The 16,777-nt window shown below is 46.5% G+C and overlaps 1 protein-coding gene across 1 annotated transcript in view; it reads left to right on the top strand.

The window, feature by feature from the left end:
- LOC115153750 (Down syndrome cell adhesion molecule-like protein 1) overlaps positions 1-16,777 on the top strand; it is a 137,582-nt gene that overhangs the window by 10,471 nt on the left and 110,334 nt on the right. The window contains exon 2 of the mRNA XM_029699334.1: positions 5,797-6,117. Coding sequence (XP_029555194.1) covers positions 5,797-6,117 — 321 coding nt within the window. The remainder of the gene's footprint in view (positions 1-5,796; positions 6,118-16,777) is intronic.

The following is a 16,777-nucleotide window of genomic DNA, read 5'->3' as shown; positions in this document are numbered from 1 at the left end:
TTATTTACCACTTTCTTGCAGGTATACCCCTTTTATACATGTCAGTGGTTAACTGGCACATTGGGAGGGGTGTGGGTGTTGTTAACCCATGGGGGATGTTTGAATTTCAAATTAAGGAGGTGTTAAACAATGGAAGTGTTGATGAATTTACCTGCAGAAAAAGCAGAGAACCATTCACACAGTACCGATAGCTGTATTTTGGTTACAGGTTCTGTGAAAATGCAGGAGTCATGACTAGGTCTTTAGGTGGGGTTTAATTTACAATGTTTTTTACCCCTTTCAGATAGATGTACCAACAGCTGGTATAAAGAAGCAGGCATGGTAAATTAGTGGGATTTTGGTCTGTGTATGAAAGGGATGTATGTGTTTACCAGAAGGGTACTAGAGAGCCTGGTGCAGATGTTTGGACAGTGGTGTCGGAGGGGCTGGACAGTGGTGTCGGAGAGGCTGGTCAGTGGTGTCGGAGGGACTGGACAGTGGTGTCAGAGACGCTGGACAGTGGTGTCGGAGGGGCTGGACAGTGGTGTCGGAGGGGCTGGACAGTGGTGTCGGAGGGACTGGACAGTGGTGTCGGAGGGGCTGGACAGTGGTGTCGGAGGGGCTGGACAGTGGTGTCGGAGGGGCTGGACAGTGGTGTCGGAGAGGCTGGTCAGTGGTGTCGGAGGGACTGGACAGTGGTGTCGGAGGGGCTGGACAGTGGTGTCGGAGGGACTGGACAGTGGTGTCGGAAGGGCTGGACAGTGGTGTCGGAGGGGCTGGACAGTGGTGTCGGAGGGACTGGACAGTGGTGTCGGAGGGACTGGACAGTGGTGTCGGAGGGGCTGGACAGTGGTGTCGGAGGGACTGGACAGTGGTGTCGGAGGGGCTGGACAGTGGTGTCGGAGGGACTGGACAGTGGTGTCGGAGGGACTGGACAGTGGTGTCGGAGGGACTGGACAGTGGTGTCGGAGGGGCTGGACAGTGGTGTCGGAGGGGCTGGACAGTGGTGTCGGAGAGACTGGACAGTGGTGTCGGAGGGGCTGGACAGTGGTGTCGGAGGGACTGGACAGTGGTGTCGGAGAGACTGGACAGTGGTGTCGGAGGGGCTGGACAGTGGTGTCGGAGTGGCTGGACAGTGGTGTCGGAGGGGCTGGACAGTGGTGTCGGAGGGACTGGACAGTGGTGTCGGAGGGACTGGACAGTGGTGTCGGAGGGTCTGGACAGTGGTGTCGGAAGGGCTAGACAGTGGTGTCGGAGGGACTGGACAGTGGTGTCGGAGGGACTGGACAGTGGTGTCGGAGGGGCTGGACAGTGGTGTCTTAGGGGCTGGACAGTGGTGTCGGAGGGGCTGGACAGTGGTGTCGGAGAGGCTGGTCAGTGGTGTCGGAGGGACTGGACAGTGGTGTCGGAGAGGCTGGACAGTGGTGTCGGAGGGGCTGGACAGTGGTGTCGGAGGGACTGGACAGTGGTGTCGGAGGGACTGGACAGTGGTGTCGGAGGGGCTGGACAGTGGTGTCGGAGGGGCTGGACAGTGGTGTCGGAGAGGCTGGACAGTGGTGTCGGAGGGACTGGACAGTGGTGTCTTAGGGGCTGGACAGTGGTGTCGGAGAGGCTGGACAGTGGTGTCGGAGGGGCTGGACAGTGGTGTCGGAGAGGCTGGACAGTGGTGTCGGAGGGACTGGACAGTGGTGTCGGAGAGGCTAGACAGTGGTGTCGGAGGGGCTGGACAGTGGTGTCGGAGAGGCTGGACAGTGGTGTCGGAGGGACTGGACAATAGAGAGTCTACAGCTAGATGTAAGCATGTTCCTCGTGGGGTGATTTCTCGGATCTCTGAAGCTCCATTAAGAGTTACGTTTTGGCTACAGATCATTTTGCTTCATTCATACATATGCTATTTATCCTGGTTAGATGAATGAGTTGAACTCTGTGTGCTGAGTTGATCCTGAACGCTGATACAGAATGGGAGTTGGAGAAAATGTGTGTATTACATGGTGATGATTTGGACACATCTGTCCATCTATGACAGGGTCATTTCTCTCTCTTCTAATCTTCCCCTATTTGACCCTAAATGTGGGGACCTCCCTTTCTCTCTCTGCTGGGGATGTGTGTCCCTAATCTGAATACCCAGGAGGAACACTCCTGATGTGTGTGTGTGGTGTGTATACGTGTGTGTTAAATATGAAAGGAGATTAAACCGATTTAACTCTGCGTCTGGCATACAAATTCCAATCACATAACTTGTGTTTTCTCTGCGAGTGTGTGTGTGTGTGTGTGTGTGTGTGTGTGTGTGTGTGTGTGTGTGTGTGTGTGAAGGTAGAGGCCTCCTCCCACATCCACCTAACCCAACAGAGGCTTTAGCCCAAATCCCTGGCTTTCTGCATCACATGACTGATGTTTGCAGCTGGACATTTGACATTTGTTCTGATTATTTTGCTCCACATTTGAAGGGCATTCCTTTTCCTTGTTGTCTTCTGGTCTGTAACATCTGTTTATGTGGTCATTACTTTACAGTCTCTCTTTTATGATGACTTTAATTGAACTATTTATTGAATAATGCAGATTTCCAGATGTGTGTTTTGAATATGGTGCTCAACAGTGTGTTTTTCAAGCAGTTCCTCATCTGTAATTTCACAACAGTGACACTTATACAGTTCTACTATTCTACTGTTCTACTGTTCTGCAGTTGTACTATTCTACTGTTCTACTGTTCTACAGTTCTACTATTCTACTGTTCTACTGTTCTGCAGTTCTACTGTTCTACTGTTCTACTGTTCTGCAGTTCTACTGTTCTACAGTTCTACAGTTCTACAGTTCTACTGTTCTACTGTTCCACAGTTCCACTGTTCCACTGTTCTACTGTTCTACAGCTCTACAGTTCTACTGTTCTACTGTTCCACAGTTCCACAGTTCTACAGTTCTACTGTTCTACTACTCTACTACAGTTCTACTGTTCTACTATTATACTGTTCTACAGTTCTACAGTTCTACTGTTCTACAGTTCTACTCTACTACAGTTCTACTGTTCAACTGTTCTAAAGATCTACAGTTATACTGTTCTACTGTTCTACAGTTCTACTCTACTACAGTTATACAGTTCTACTGTTCTACAGTTCTACTCTACTACAGTTATACAGTTCTACTGTTCTACTGTTGTACTGTTGTACTGTTCTACTGTTCTACAGTTCTACTGTTCTACAGTTCTACTGTTGTACTGTTGTACTGTTCTACTGTTCTACAGTTCTACTACTCTACTACAGTTCTACTGTTCTACAGTTCTACTATTGTACTGTTCTACTGTTCTACAGTTCTACAGTTCTACTGTTCTACTGTTCTACTGTTCTATAGTTCTACTGTTCTACTGTTCTACAGTTCTACAGTTCTACTACTCTACTACAGTTCTACAGTTCTACAGTTCTACTGTTCTACAGTTCTACTGTTCTACTGTTCTATAGTTCTACTGTTCTACAGTTCTACCGTTCTACTGTTCTACTATTATACTGTTCTACTGTTCTATAATTCCACTGTTCTACTGCTCTGCACAGGAAAAAATAAAAAATAAAATAAAATGTATGAAATTGTATGAAATGTATGCATTCACTACTGTAAGTCGCTCTGGATAAGAGCGTCTGCTAAATGACTAAATGTAGAAATGTAAATGTAGTTCTACTGTTCTACTGTTCTACAGTTCTACTACTCTACGACAGTTCTACTGTTCTACTGTTCTACTGTTCTACTGTTCTACTATTCTACTTTTCTACAGTTCTACTGTTCTACAGTTCTACTGTTCTACTATTCTATAGTTCTACTGTTCTACAGTTCTACTATTCTACTTTTCTACAGTTCTACTGTTCTATAGTTCTACTGTTCTACAGTTCTATTGTTATACAGTTCTACAGTTCTACTGTTCTACTGTTCTATAGTTCTACTGTTCTACAGTTCTACTGTTCTACAGTTCTACAGTTCCACTATTCTACTCTACTACAGTTCTACTGTTCAACTGTTCTAAAGATCTACAGTTATACTGTTCTACAGTTCTACAGTTCTACTGTTCTACTACTCTACTACAGTTATACAGTTCTACTGTTCTACTGATCTACAGTTCTACTGTTATACTGTTGTACTGTTGTACTGTTCTACTGTTCTACAGTTCTACTACTCTACTACAGTTCTACTGTTCTACAGTTCTACTATTGTACTGTTCTACTGTTCTACAGTTCTACTGTTCTACTGTTCTACAGTTCTACTGTTCTACTGTTGTACTGTTGTACTGTTCTACTGTTCTACAGTTCTACTACTCTACTACAGTTCTACAGTTCTACAGTTCTACTATTCTACTGTTCTACTGTTCTATAGTTCTACTGTTCTACAGTTCTACCGTTCTACTGTTCTACTATTATACTGTTCTACTGTTCTATAGTTCCACTGTTCTACTGCTCTGTAGTTCTACTGTTCTACTGTTCTACAGTTCTACTGTTCTATAGTTCCACTGTTCTACTGCTCTGTAGTTCTACTGTTCTACTGTTCTACAGTTCTACTACTCTACGACAATTCTACTGTTCTACTTTTCTACAGTTCTACTGTTCTACAGTTCTACTGTTCTACTGTTCTATAGTTCTACTATTGTACTGTTCTACAGTTCTACTATTCTATTGTTCTACTGTTCTGCTGTTCTACTGTTCTACAGTTCTATTGTTCTACAGTTCTCCAGTTCTACTGTTCTACTGTTCTACAGTTCTACTATTCTACTGTTCTACAGTTCTACAGTTCTACTGTTCTACTGTTCTATAGTTCTACAGTTCTACTGTCCTACAGTTCTACTGTTTTACAGTTCTACTATTCTGCTGTTCCGCTGTTCTACAGTTCTACTGTTCCACTGTTCTACAGTTCTACAGTTCTACAGTTCTACTATTCTACTGTTCTACAGTTCTACTGTTCTACAGTTCTACTATTCTACCTTTCTGCTGTTCTACAGTTCTACTGTTCTACTGTTCTATAGTTCTACTGTCCTACAGTTCCACTGTTCTACTGTTCTACAGTTCAACTTTTTTACAGTTCTACTATTCCTCTGTTCTACAGTTCTACAGTTCTACAGTTCTACTGTTCTACTGTTCTACAGTTCTACAGTTCTACAGTTCTACTGTTCTACAGTTCTACAGTTCTACTATTCTACTGTTCAACAGTTCTACTGTTCTACAGTTCTACTGTTCTGCTGTTTTACAGTTCTATAGTTCTACTGTTCTACAGTTCTACAGTTCTACAGTTCAACTGTTCTACTGTTCTACTGTTCTACCTTTCTACTGTTCCACTGTTCTACAGTTCTACTATTCTACTGTTCTGCTGTTCTACAGTTCTACAGTTCTACTTGTCTACTGTTCTACTGTTCTACAGTTCTACTGTTCTATAGTTCTACAGTTCTACTATTCTACTGTTCTACAGTTCTACTGTTCTACAGTTCTACTGTTCTGCTGTTTTACAGTTCTATAGTTCTACTGTTCTACAGTTCAACTGTTCTACTGTTCTACTGTTCTACCTTTCTACTGTTCCACTGTTCTACAGTTCTACTATTCTACTGTTCTGCTGTTCTACAGTTCTACAGTTCTACTTGTCTACTGTTCTACTGTTCTACAGTTCTACTGTTCTATAGTTCTACTGTTCTACAGTTCTACTGTTCTACTGTTCTACAGTTCTATAGTTCTACCTTGCTACTGTTCTACTGTTCTACCGTTTTACTGTTCTACTGTTCTGTTGTTCTGTTGTTGTACTGTTCTTCTCTCTACACTACCTATTACTGACTGTGATGTCTCTCTCCCCATGCAGTACACAGCGAGGATGTGGGCTCTACCAGGCTGTACTTTGTGAACGCGTCCCTCCAGAGGCTCACCTACTCCAGCTCGGTGGGGGTGTCTCTGCCCTGCCCGGCGGGCGGCACCCCCACCGCCATCCTACGCTGGTACCTGGCCACCGGCGATGACATCTACGACGTGCCCCACATCCGTCACGTCCATGCCAACGGCACCCTCCAACTCTACCCCTTCTCTCCCTCCGCCTTCAACTCCTACATCCACGACAACGACTACTTCTGCACCGCAGAGAACCAGGCTGGCAAGATCCGCAGCCCCAACATCAGAGTCAAAGCTGGTAAGGAGGGAGGGGTAGGAGAAGAGATGGCAGAGGGAAGGGACAGGTGATGAGGGGAGGGGGAGAGGAGGTAGAGAGATTGGATAATAGAAGTTAGAAGGACAGAGGGACAGAAGGAACTGATACTAAGCTGGTATAGAGGTTAGAGGGACAGAGGGACAGAAGGAACTGATACTAAGCTGGTATAGAGGTTAGAGGGACAGAGGGACAGAAGGAACTGATACTAAGCTGGTATAGAGGTTAGAGGGACAGAGGGACAGAAGGAGACTGGGATACTAAAGCTGGTAATAGAGGTTAGAGGGACAGAGGGACTGAGGAACTGATACTAAGCTGGTATAGAGGTTAGAGGGACAGAGGGACTGAAGGAACTGAGACTAAGCTGGTATAGAGGTTAGAAGGGACAGAGGGACAGAAAGGAAACTGATTACTAAGCTGGTATAGAGGTTAGAGGGACAGAGGGAGCAGAAGGAACTGATTACGTAAGCTGGTATAGAGGTTAGAGGGACAGAGGGACAGGAAGGGAACTGATACTAAGCGGTGCTGGTATAGAGTTGTAGAGGGAACAGAGGGACAGAAGGAAAATGGGTTCTGATACTAAGCTGGTATAGAGGTTAGAGGGACAGGATGTGACAGAAGGAACTGATACTGAGCTGGTATAGAGGTTAGAGGGAGCAGAAGGGACATGAAGGAACGGATACTAAGCTGTTATAGAGGTTAGAGGGACAGAGGGACCAGAAGGAACTGATACTAAGCGGTATGAGAGGTTAAGAGGAGCATGAGGGACAGTGAAGGAAATGATACAGAGAGCTGGTAGAGGAAGGTTAGAGGGACAGAGGGACTGAAGGAACTGATAGGTAAGCTGGTATATGAGGTTATAGAGGTTAGAGGGACAGAGGGACGAAGGAACTGATACTAACTGGTATAGAGGTTAGAGGGACAGAGGGACAGAAGGAACTGATACTAAGCTGGTATAGAGGTTAGAGGGACAGAGGGACAGAAGGGAACGGATACTAAGCTGGTATAGAGGTTAGAGGGACAGAGGGAACAGAAGGAACTGATACTAAGCTGGTATAGAGGTTAGAGGGACAGAGGGACAGAAGAACTGATACTAAGCTGGTAATAGAGGGTTATAGGGACAGAGGGTACAGAAGGAACTGATACTAAGCTGGTATAGAGGTTAGAGGGACAGAGGGACAGAAGGGAACTGATACTAAGCTGGTATAGAGGTTAGAGGGACAGAGGGACAGAAGGAACTGATACTAAGCTGGTATAGATGTTAGAGGGACAGAGGGACAGAAGGAACTGATACTAAGCTGGTATAGAGGTTAGAGGGACAGAGGGACAGAAGGAACTGATACTAAGCTGGTATAGAGGTTAGAGGGACAGAGGGACAGAAAGGAACTGATACTAAGCTGGTATAGAGGTTAGAGGGACAGAGGGACAGAAGGAACTGATACTAAGCTGGTATAGAGGTTAGAGGGACAGATGGACAGAAGAACTGATACTAAGCTGGTATAGAGGTTAGAGGGACAGAGGGACAGAAGGAACTGATACTAAGCTGGTATAGATGTTAGAGGGACAGAGGGACAGAAGGAACTGATACTAAGCTGGTATAGAGGTTAGAGGGGACAGAGGGACAGAAGGAACTGATACTAAGCTGGATAGAGGTTATAGGGACAGAGGGACAGAAGGAACCTGATACTAAGCTGGTATAGAGGTTAGAGGGACAGAGGGACAGAAGGAACCTGATACTAAGCTGGTATCAGAGGTTAGAGGGACAGAGGGACAGAAGGAACTGATACTAAGCTGGTATAGAGGTTAGAGGGACAGAGGGACAGAGGAACTGATACTGAGCTGGTATAGAGGTTAGAGGGACAGAGGGACAGAAGGAACTGATACTAAGCTGGTATAGAGGTTAGAGGACAGAGGGACAGAAAGGACTATACTGGTATACGGTTAGAGGGACAGAGGGTCAGAAAGGAAACTGATTAACTGAGCTGGTATAGAGGTTAGAGGGACAGAGGGACAGAAGGAACTGATACTGAGCTGGTATAGAGGTTAGAGGGACAGAGGGACTGAAGGAACTGATACTAAGCTGGTATAGAGGTTAGAGGGACAGAGGGACAGAAAGGACTGATACTAGAGCTGGTATAGAGGGTTAGAGGGACAGAGGGGACAGAAAGGAACTGATACTGAGCTGGTATAGAGGTTAGAGGGACAGAGGGACAGAAAGGAAAAACTGATACTAAGCTGTGATAGAGGTTAGAGGGACAGAGGGACTAGAAGGAACTGATACTAAAGCTGGTATAGAGGTTAGAGGGACAGAGGGACATGAGGAACTGATCTAACTGGTATGAGGGTTAGAGGGACAGAGGGACACCTGAAGGGAATCTGATACTAAGCTGGTATAGAGGTTAGAGGGACAGAGGGACAGAAGGAACTGATACTAAGCTGGTATAGAGGTTAGAGGGACAGAGGGACATGAAGGAACTGATACTAAGGCTGGTATAGAGGTTAGAGGGACAGAGGGACAGAAGGAAACTGATACTAAGCTGGTATAGAGGTTAGAGGGACAGAGGGACGAAGGAATGATACTAAGCTGGTATAGAGGTTAGAGGGACAGAGGGACGGAAGGAACTGATACTAAGCTGGATAGAGGTTAGAGGGACAGAGGGACAGAAGGAACTGATACTAAGCTGGTATAGAGGTTAGAGGGACAGAGGGACAGAAGGAACTGATACTAAGTGGTATAGGGTTAGAGGGACAGAGGGACTGAAGGAACTGATACTAAGCTGGTATAGAGGTTAGAGGGACAGAGGGACAGAAGGAACTGATACTAAGATGGTATAGAGGTTAGAGGGACAGAGGGAGAAGGAAACTGATACTAAGCTGGTATAGAGGTTAGAGGGACAGAGGGACAGAAGGAACTGATACTAAGCTGGTATAGAGGTTAGAGGGACAGAGGGACAGAAGGAACTGATACTAAGCTGGTATAGAGGTTAGAGGGACAGAGGGACAAGGAAATGATACTAAGCTGGTATAGAGGTTAGCGGGACAGAGGGACAGAAGGAAGCTGTACTAAGCTGGTATAGAGGTTAGAGGGACAGAGGGACAGAAGGAACTGATACTAAGCTGGTATAGAGGTTAGAGGGACAGAGGGACTGAGGAACTGATACTAAGCTGGTATAGAGGTTAGAGGGACAGAGGGACAGAAGGAACTGATACTAAGCTGGTATAAGGTTAGAGGGACAGAGGGACAGAAGGAAACTGATACTAAGCTGGTATAGAGGTTAGAGGGACAGAGGGACAGAAGGAACTGATACTAAGCTGGTATAGAGGTAGAGGGGACAGAGGGACTGAAGGAACTGATACTAAGCTGGTATAGAGGTTAGAGGGACAGAGGGACTGAAGGAAACTGCTACTAAGCTGGTATAGGGTTAGAGGGACAGAGGGACATAAGGAACTGATACTAAGCTGGTATAGAGGTAGAGGGACAGAGGAGAGGGACTGAGGAACTGAACTAAGCTGGTATGAGGTTAGAGGGACAGAGGGACAGAAGGAACTGATACAAGCTGGTATAGAGGTTAGAGGGACAGAGGGACAGAAGGAACTGATACTAAGCTGGTATAGAGGTTAGAGGGACAGAGGGACAGAAGGAACTGATACTAAGCTGGTATAGAGGTTAGAGGGACAGAGGGACAGAAGGAACTGATACTAAGCTGGTATAGAGGGTTAGAGGGACAGAGGGACATGAAGGAAACTGATTACTAAGCTGGGTATAGAGGTTAGAGGGACCAGGAGGGACAGAAGGAACTGATACTAAGCTGGTTATTAGAGGTTAGAGGACAGAGGGACTGACGGACACTGCTCCTAAGCTGGTATAGAGGTTAGAGGACTAGAGGGACAGAAGGAACTGATACTAAGCGGTTATAGAGGTTAGAGGGACAGCGGGCCAGAAGAATGATACTAGCTGGTATAGAGTAGAGACAGAGGGACTAGGAAAGGAACTGATACTAAGCTGGTATAGAGGTTAGCGGACAGCAGGGACAGAAGGAACTGATAACTAAGCTGGTATAGAGGTTAGAGGGACAGAGGGACAGAGGAACTGATACTAAGCTGGTATAGAGGTTAGGGGACAGAGGGATGAAGGAACTGATACTAAGCTGGTATAGAGGTAGAGGGACAGAGGGACAGAAGGAAACTGATACTAAGCTGGTTAGAGGTTAGAGGGACAGAGGGACAGAAGGAAACTGATACTAAGCTGGTATAGAGGTTAGAGGGACAGAGGGACAGAAGGAAACTGATACTAAGCTGGTATAGAGGTTAGAGGGACAGAGGGACAGAAGGAAACTGATACTAAGCGGGTATAGAGGTTAGAGGGACAGAGGGACAGAAGGAACTGATACTAAGCTGGTGTAGAGGTTAGAGGGACAGAGGGAGAGAGGAACTGATACTAAGCTGGTATAGAGGTTAGGGGACAGAGGGACAGAAGGAACTGATACTAAGCTGGTATAGAGGTTAGAGGGACAGAGGGACAGGAAGGAACTGATACTAAGCTGGTATAGAGGTTAGAGGGACAGAGGGGACAGAAGGAACTGATACTAAGCTGGTATAGAGGTAGAGGGACAGAGGGACAGAAGGAACTGATACTAAGCTGGGTATAGAGGTTAGAGGACAAGGGACAGAAGGAACTGATACTAAGCTGGTATAGAGGTTAGAGGGACAGAGGGACAGAAGGAACTGATACTAAGCTGGTAGAGAGGTTAGAGGGACAGAGGGACAGAAGAACTGATACTAGCTGGTATAGAGGTTAGAGGGACAGAGGGACAGAAGGAACTGATACTGAGCTGGTATAGAGGTTAGAGGGACAGAGGGACAGAAGGAACTGATACTAAGCTGGTATAGAGGTTAGAGGGACAGAGGGACAGAAGGAACTGATACTAAGCTGGTATAGAGGTTAGAGGGACAGAGGGACTGAGGAACTGATACTACGCTGGTATAGAGGTAGAGGGACAGAGGGACAGAAGGACACTGATACTAAGCTGGTATAGAGGTTAGAGGGACAGAGGGACAGAAGGAACTGATACTAAGCTGGTATAGAGGTTAGAGGGACAGAGGGACTGAAGGAACTGATACTAAGCTGGTATAGAGGTTAGAGGGACAGAGGGACTGAAGGAACTGATACTAAGCGGTATAGAGGTTAGAGGGACAGAGGGACAGAAGAAACTGATACTAAGCTGGTATAGAGGTTAGAGGGACAGAGGGACAGAAAGGAAACTGATACTAAGCTGGTATAGAGGTTAGAGGGACAGAGGACAGACGGAACTGATACTAAGCTGGTATAGAGGTTAGGAGGGACAGAGGGCAGAAGGAACTGATACTAAGCTGGTATAGAGGTAGAGGGACCAGAGGGACAGAAGGAACTGATTACTAAGCTGGTATAGAGGTTAGAGGGACAGAGGGACAGAAGGAACTGATACTAAGCTGGTATAGAGGTTAGAGGGACAGAGGGACAGAAGGAACTGATACTAAGCTGGTATAGAGGTTAGAGGGACAGAGGGACTGAAGGAACTGATACTAAGCTGGTATAGAGGTTAGAGGGACAGAGGGACTGAAGGAACTGATACTAAGCTGGTATAGAGGTTAGAGGGACAGAGGGACTGAAGGAACTGATACTAAGCTGGTATAGAGGTTAGAGGGACAGAGGGACTGAAGGAACTGATACTAAGCTGGTATAGAGGTTAGAGGGACAGAGGGACAGAAGGAACTGATACTAAGCTGGTATAGAGGTTAGAGGGACAGAGGGACAGAAGGAAACTGATACTAAGCTGGTATAGAGGTTAGAGGGACAGAGGGACTAGAAGGAACTGATACTAAGCTGGTATAGAGGTTAGAGGGACAGAGGGACAGAAGGAACTGATACTAAGCTGGTATAGAGGTTAGAGGGACAGAGGGACAGAAGGAACTGATACTAAGCTGGTATAGAGGTTAGAGGGACAGAGGGACAGAAGGGAACTGATACTAAGCTGGTATAGAGGTTAGAGGGACAGAGGGACAGAAGGAAACTGATACTAAGCTGGTATAGAGGTTAGAGGGACAGAGGGACAGAAGGAACTGATACTAAGCTGGTATAGAGGTTAGAGGGACAGAGGGACAGAAGGAACTGATACTAAGCTGGTATAGAGGTTAGAGGGACAGAGGGACAGAAGGAAACTGATACTAAGCTGGTATAGAGGTTAGAGGGACAGAGGGACAGAAGGAACTGATACTAAGCTGGTATAGAGGTTAGAGGACAGGGGACAGAAGGAACTGATACTAAGCTGGTATAGAGGTTAGAGGGACAGAGGGACAGAAGGAACTGATACTAAGCTGGTATAGAGGTTAGAGGGACAGAGGGACAGAAGGAACTGATACTAAGCTGGTATAGAGGTTAGAGGGACAGAGGGACTGAAGGAACTGATACTAAGCTGGTATAGAGGTTAGAGGGACAGAGGGACAGAAGGAACTGATACTAAGCTGGTATAGAGGTTAGAGGGACAGAGGGACAGAAGGACTGATACTAAGCTGGTATAGAGGTTAGAGGGACAGAGGGACAGAAGGAACTGATACTAAGCTGGTATAGGGTTAGAGGGACAGAGGGGACTGAAGGAACTGATACTAAGCTGGTATAGAGGTTAGAGGGACAGAGGGACAGAAGGAACTGATACTAAGCTGGTATAGAGGTTAGAGGGACAGGGGACAGACTGAATACTAAGCTGGTTAGAGGTTAGAGGGACAGAGGGACATGAAGGAACTGATACTAAGCTGGTATAGAGGTTAGAGGGACAGAGGGACAGAAGGAACTGATACTAAGCTGGTATAGAGGTTAGAGGGACAGAGGGACAGAAGGAACTGTACTAAGCTGGTATAGAGGTTAGAGGGACCAGAGGGACAGAAGGAACTGATACTAAGCTGGTATAGAGGTTAGAGGGACAGAGGGACAGAGGAACTGATTACTAAGCTGGTATAGAGGTTAGAGGGACAGAGGGACAGAAGGAAACTGATACTAAGCTGGTATAGAGGTTAGACGGGACCGAGGGACTGAGAAGAATGCATACTAAGCTGGTTATAGAGGTTAGAGGGACCAGCGGGATCGAAGGACACGATACTAAGCTGGTATATAGAGGTTAGAGGGACAGGAGGAACTGATACTAAGCTGGTATAGAGGTTAGAAGGACAGAGGGACAGAAGGAACTGATACTAAGCTGGTATAGAGGTTAGAGGGACAGAGGGACAGAAGGAACTGATACTAAGCTGGTATAGAGGTTAGAGGGACAGAGGGGACAGAAGGAACTGATACTAAGCTGGTATAGAGGGAGAGGGACAGAGGGACAGAAGGAACTGATACTAAGCTGGTATAGAGGTTAGAGGGACAGAGGGACTGAAGGAACTGATCCTAAGCTTGTATAGGGTAGAGGGACAGAAGGACAGAAGGAACTGATACTGAGCTGGTATAGCGGTTAGAGGGACAGAGGACTGAAGGAACTGATACTAAGCTGGTATAGAGGTTAGAGGGACAGAGGGACAGAGGAACTGATACTAAGCTGGTATAGAGGTTAGAGGGACAGAGGGACAGAAGGAACTGATACTAAGCTGGTATAGAGGTTAGAGGGACAGAGGGACAGAAGGAACTGATACTAAGCTGGTATAGAGGTTAGAGGGACAGAGGGACAGAAGGAACTGATACTAAGCTGGTATAGAGGTTAGAGGGACAGAGGGACAGAAGGAACTGATACTAAGCTGGTATAGAGGTTAGAGGGACAGAGGGACTGAAGGAACTGATACTAAGCTGGTATAGAGGTTAGAGGGACAGAGGGACAGAAGGAACTGATACTAAGCTGGTATAGAGGTTAGAGGGACAGAGGGGACAGAAGGAACTGATACTAAGCTGGTATAGAGGTTAGAGGGACAGAGGGACAGAAGGAACTGATACTAAGCTGGTATAGAGGTTAGAGGGACAGAGGGACAGAAGGAACTGATACTAAGCTGGTATAGAGGTTAGAGGGACAGAGGGACAGAAGGAACTGATACTAAGCTGGTATAGAGGTAGAGGGACAGAGGGACCTGAAGGAACTGATACTAAGCTGGTATAGAGGTTAGAGGGCAGAGGGACTGAAAGGAACTGATACTAAGCTGGTATAGAGGTTAGAGGGACAGGAGGGACAGAAGGAAACTGATTATAAGCTGGTATAGAGGTTAGAGGGACAGAGGGACAGGAGGAACTGATACTGAGTGGTATAGAGGTTAGAGGGACAGAGGGGACAGGAGGAACTGATACTGAGCTGGTATAGAGGTTAGAGGGACAGAGGACAGAAGGAACTGATACTAAGCTGGTATCGAGTTAGAGGACAGAGGGGACAGAAGGAACTGATACTAAGCGTGTATAGAGGTTAGAGGGACAGAGGGACAGACGGAACTGATACTAAGCTGGTATAGAGGTTAGAGGGACAGAGGGACAGAGGAACTGATACTAAGCTGGTATAGAGGTTAGAGGGACGAGGGACAGAAGGAACTGATACTAAGCTGGTATAGAGGTTAGAGGGACAGAGGGACAGAAGGAACTGATACTAAGCTGGTATAGAGGTTAGAGGGACAGAGGGACAGAAGGAACTGATACTAAGCTGGTATAGAGGTTAGAGGGACAGAGGGACAGAGGAACTGATACTGAGCTGGTATAGAGGTTAGAGGACGAGGGACAGAAGGAACTGATACTGAAGCTGTATAGAGGTTAGAGGGACAGAGGGACAGAGGAACTGATACTAAGCTGGTATAGAGGTTAGAGGGACAGAGGGACTGAAGGAACTGATACTAAGCTGGTATAGAGGTTAGAGGGACAGAGGGACAGAAGGAACTGATACTAAGCTGGTATAGAGGTTAGAGGGACAGAGGGACAGAAGAAACTGATACTAAGCTGGTATAGAGGTTAGAGGGACAGAGGGACCGAAGGAACTGATACTAAGCTGGTATAGAGGTTAGAGGGACAGAGGGACAGAAGGAACTGATACTAAGCTGGTATAGAGGTTAGAGGGACAGAGGGACAGAAGGAACTGATACTAAGCTGGTATAGAGGTTAGAGGGACAGAGGGACAGAAGGAACTGATACTAAGCTGGTATAGAGGTTAGAGGGACAGAGGGACGAAGGAACTGATACTAAGCTGGTTATAGAGGTAGAGGGACAGAGGGACAGAAGGAACTGATACTAAGCTGGTATAGAGGTTAGAGGGACAGAGGGACAGAAGGAACTGATACTAAGCTGGTATAGAGGTTAGAGGGACAGAGGACAGAAGGAACTGATACTAAGCTGGTATAGAGGGGAGAGGGACAGAGGGACGAAGGAACTGATACTAAGCTGGTATAGAGGTAGAGGGACAGAGGGACAGAAGGAACTGATACTAAGCTGGTATAGAGGTTAGAGGGACAGAGGGACAGAAGGAACTGATACTAAGCTGGTATAGAGGTTAGAGGGACAGAGGGACAGAAGGAACTGATACTAAGCTGGTATAGAGGTTAGAGGGACAGAGGGACAGAAGGAACTGATACTAAGCTGGGATAGAGGTTAGGGGGACAGAGGGACAGAAGGAACTGATACTAAGCTGGTATAGAGGTTTAGAGGGTACAGAGGGACGAAGGAACTGATACTAAAGCTGGTATAGAGGTTAGAGGGACAGAGGGACATGAAGGAACTGATACTAAGCGGTATAGAGGTTAGAGGGACAGAGGGACAGAAGGAACTGATACTAAGCTGGTATAGAGGTTAGAGGGACAGAGGGACAGAAGGAACTGATACTAAAGCTGGTATAGAGGTTAGAGGGACAGAGGGACTGAAGGAACTGATACTAAGCTGGTATAGAGGTTAGAGGGACAGAAGGAACTGATACTAAGCTGGTATAGAGGTTAGAGGGACAGAGGGACTGAAGGAACTGATACTAAGCTGGTATAGAGGTTAGAGGGACAGAGGGACAGAAGGAACTGATTACTAAGCTGGTATATAGGTTAGAGGGACAGAGGGACAGAAGGAACTGATACTAAGCTGGTATAGAGGTTAGAGGGACAGAGAGGGACTGATGAAGGAACTGATTTAACTAAGCTGGTATAGAGGTTAGAGGGACAGAGGGACAGAAGGAACTGATAACTAAGCTGGTATAGAGGTTAGAGGGACAGAGGGACCGAAGGAACTGATTACTAAGCTGGTATAGAGGTTAGAGGGACAGAGGGACAGAAGGAACTGATTACCAAAGCTGGTATAGAGGTTAGAGGGACAGAGGGACAGAAGGAACTGATTACTAAGCTGGTATAGAGGTTAGAGGGACAGAGGGACAGGAAGGAACTGATACTAAGTGGTATAGAGGTTAGAGGGACCGAGGGACTGAAGCGAACTGATACTAAGCTGGTATAGAGGTGTAGAGGGACAGAGGGACAGAAGAACTGATACTAGCTGGTATAGAGGTTAGAGGACAGAGGGACAGAAGGAACTGATACTAAAGCTGTATAGAGGTTAGAGGGACAGCGGGACAGAAGGAACTGATACTAGCTGGTATAGAGGTTAGAGGGACAGAGGGACAGAAGGAACTGATACAAGTGGTTATAGAGGTTAGAGGGACCAGAGGGACTGAAGGAACTG

Source organism: Salmo trutta, chromosome 19 (assembly GCF_901001165.1).
Source record: "Salmo trutta chromosome 19, fSalTru1.1, whole genome shotgun sequence".
Classification (NCBI taxonomy): domain Eukaryota; kingdom Metazoa; phylum Chordata; class Actinopteri; order Salmoniformes; family Salmonidae; genus Salmo; species Salmo trutta.
The sequence above is the reverse complement of the archived record's forward strand: the minus strand, read 5'-3'. Positions and strand labels throughout refer to the sequence as shown.